At 57.8% G+C, this 704-nt stretch overlaps 1 protein-coding gene across 1 annotated transcript in view; it reads right to left on the bottom strand.

Moving 5' to 3' along the window:
* Window positions 1-656, bottom strand: part of EMH_0015420 (uncharacterized protein) — a gene marked incomplete at both ends in the record, with an annotated part of 3,633 nt that extends 2,977 nt beyond the window's left edge. The window contains 2 exons of the mRNA XM_013500399.1: window positions 135-353; window positions 508-656. Coding sequence (XP_013355853.1) covers window positions 135-353; window positions 508-656 — 368 coding nt within the window. The remainder of the gene's footprint in view (window positions 1-134; window positions 354-507) is intronic.
* Between the last annotated feature and the right edge of the window lie 48 nt (window positions 657-704).

The following is a 704-nucleotide window of genomic DNA, read 5'->3' as shown; positions in this document are numbered from 1 at the left end:
GCTGCTGTTGCTGCTGCTGTTGCTGCTGCTGTTGCTGCTGCTGTTGCTGCTGCTGCTGTTGCTGCTGCTGTTGCTGCTGCTGTTGCTGCTGCTGTTGCTGCTACTCCTCCTCCTCTTGCTGCTCTACCTGTCACTGTTTTTTGCTGCTGTTTCCGCTGCTGCTGCTACCGCAGCTTTTGCTGCTGCTGCTGCTGCTGCTGCTGCTGCTTCTACAAATTGCAGGATCATTGGCGAGCTGCGTCCCTGTGTGCGCCTTCTGCTGCTGCTGCTGCACCGGCTGCTGCTGCTGCTGCTGCACCGGCTGCTGCTGCTGCTGCTGCACCGGCTGCTGCTGCTGTTGCTGCTGATCGTTGCTAAGAAATGCAGCAACAAGAAGGCCCGGTGAGCGATGCAGCAGCAGCAGCAGCAGCAGCGCGAGCTGCTGCTGCTGCTGCTGTGGCAGTTGCTGCTGCTGTGGTTGTCCCCAAGGACTCCAGCAGCTACTCTTGTTGCTGCTTCTGGTGTTACTTATGCTGCTGCTGCTGCGGGTCTCGAGCTGCTGCTGCTGCTGCTGCTGCTGCCGCTCTCGCCGCTCGCGCCGATGCTGCTGTCTTCTTCGCTGCAGCTGTTTGTGTTGCTGCTGTTGTTGCTGCTGCTGCTGCTGCAGCCTTCTGCATTTAATTATATATTGAAATTAAATTCATTCTGCTGCGCTGTCTGCTGTT

Source organism: Eimeria mitis, genomic scaffold, assembly GCF_000499745.2.
Source record: "Eimeria mitis Houghton genomic scaffold, Emh_scaff536, whole genome shotgun sequence".
Classification (NCBI taxonomy): domain Eukaryota; phylum Apicomplexa; class Conoidasida; order Eucoccidiorida; family Eimeriidae; genus Eimeria; species Eimeria mitis.
This window is presented reverse-complemented; position numbering and strand designations above follow the sequence as displayed.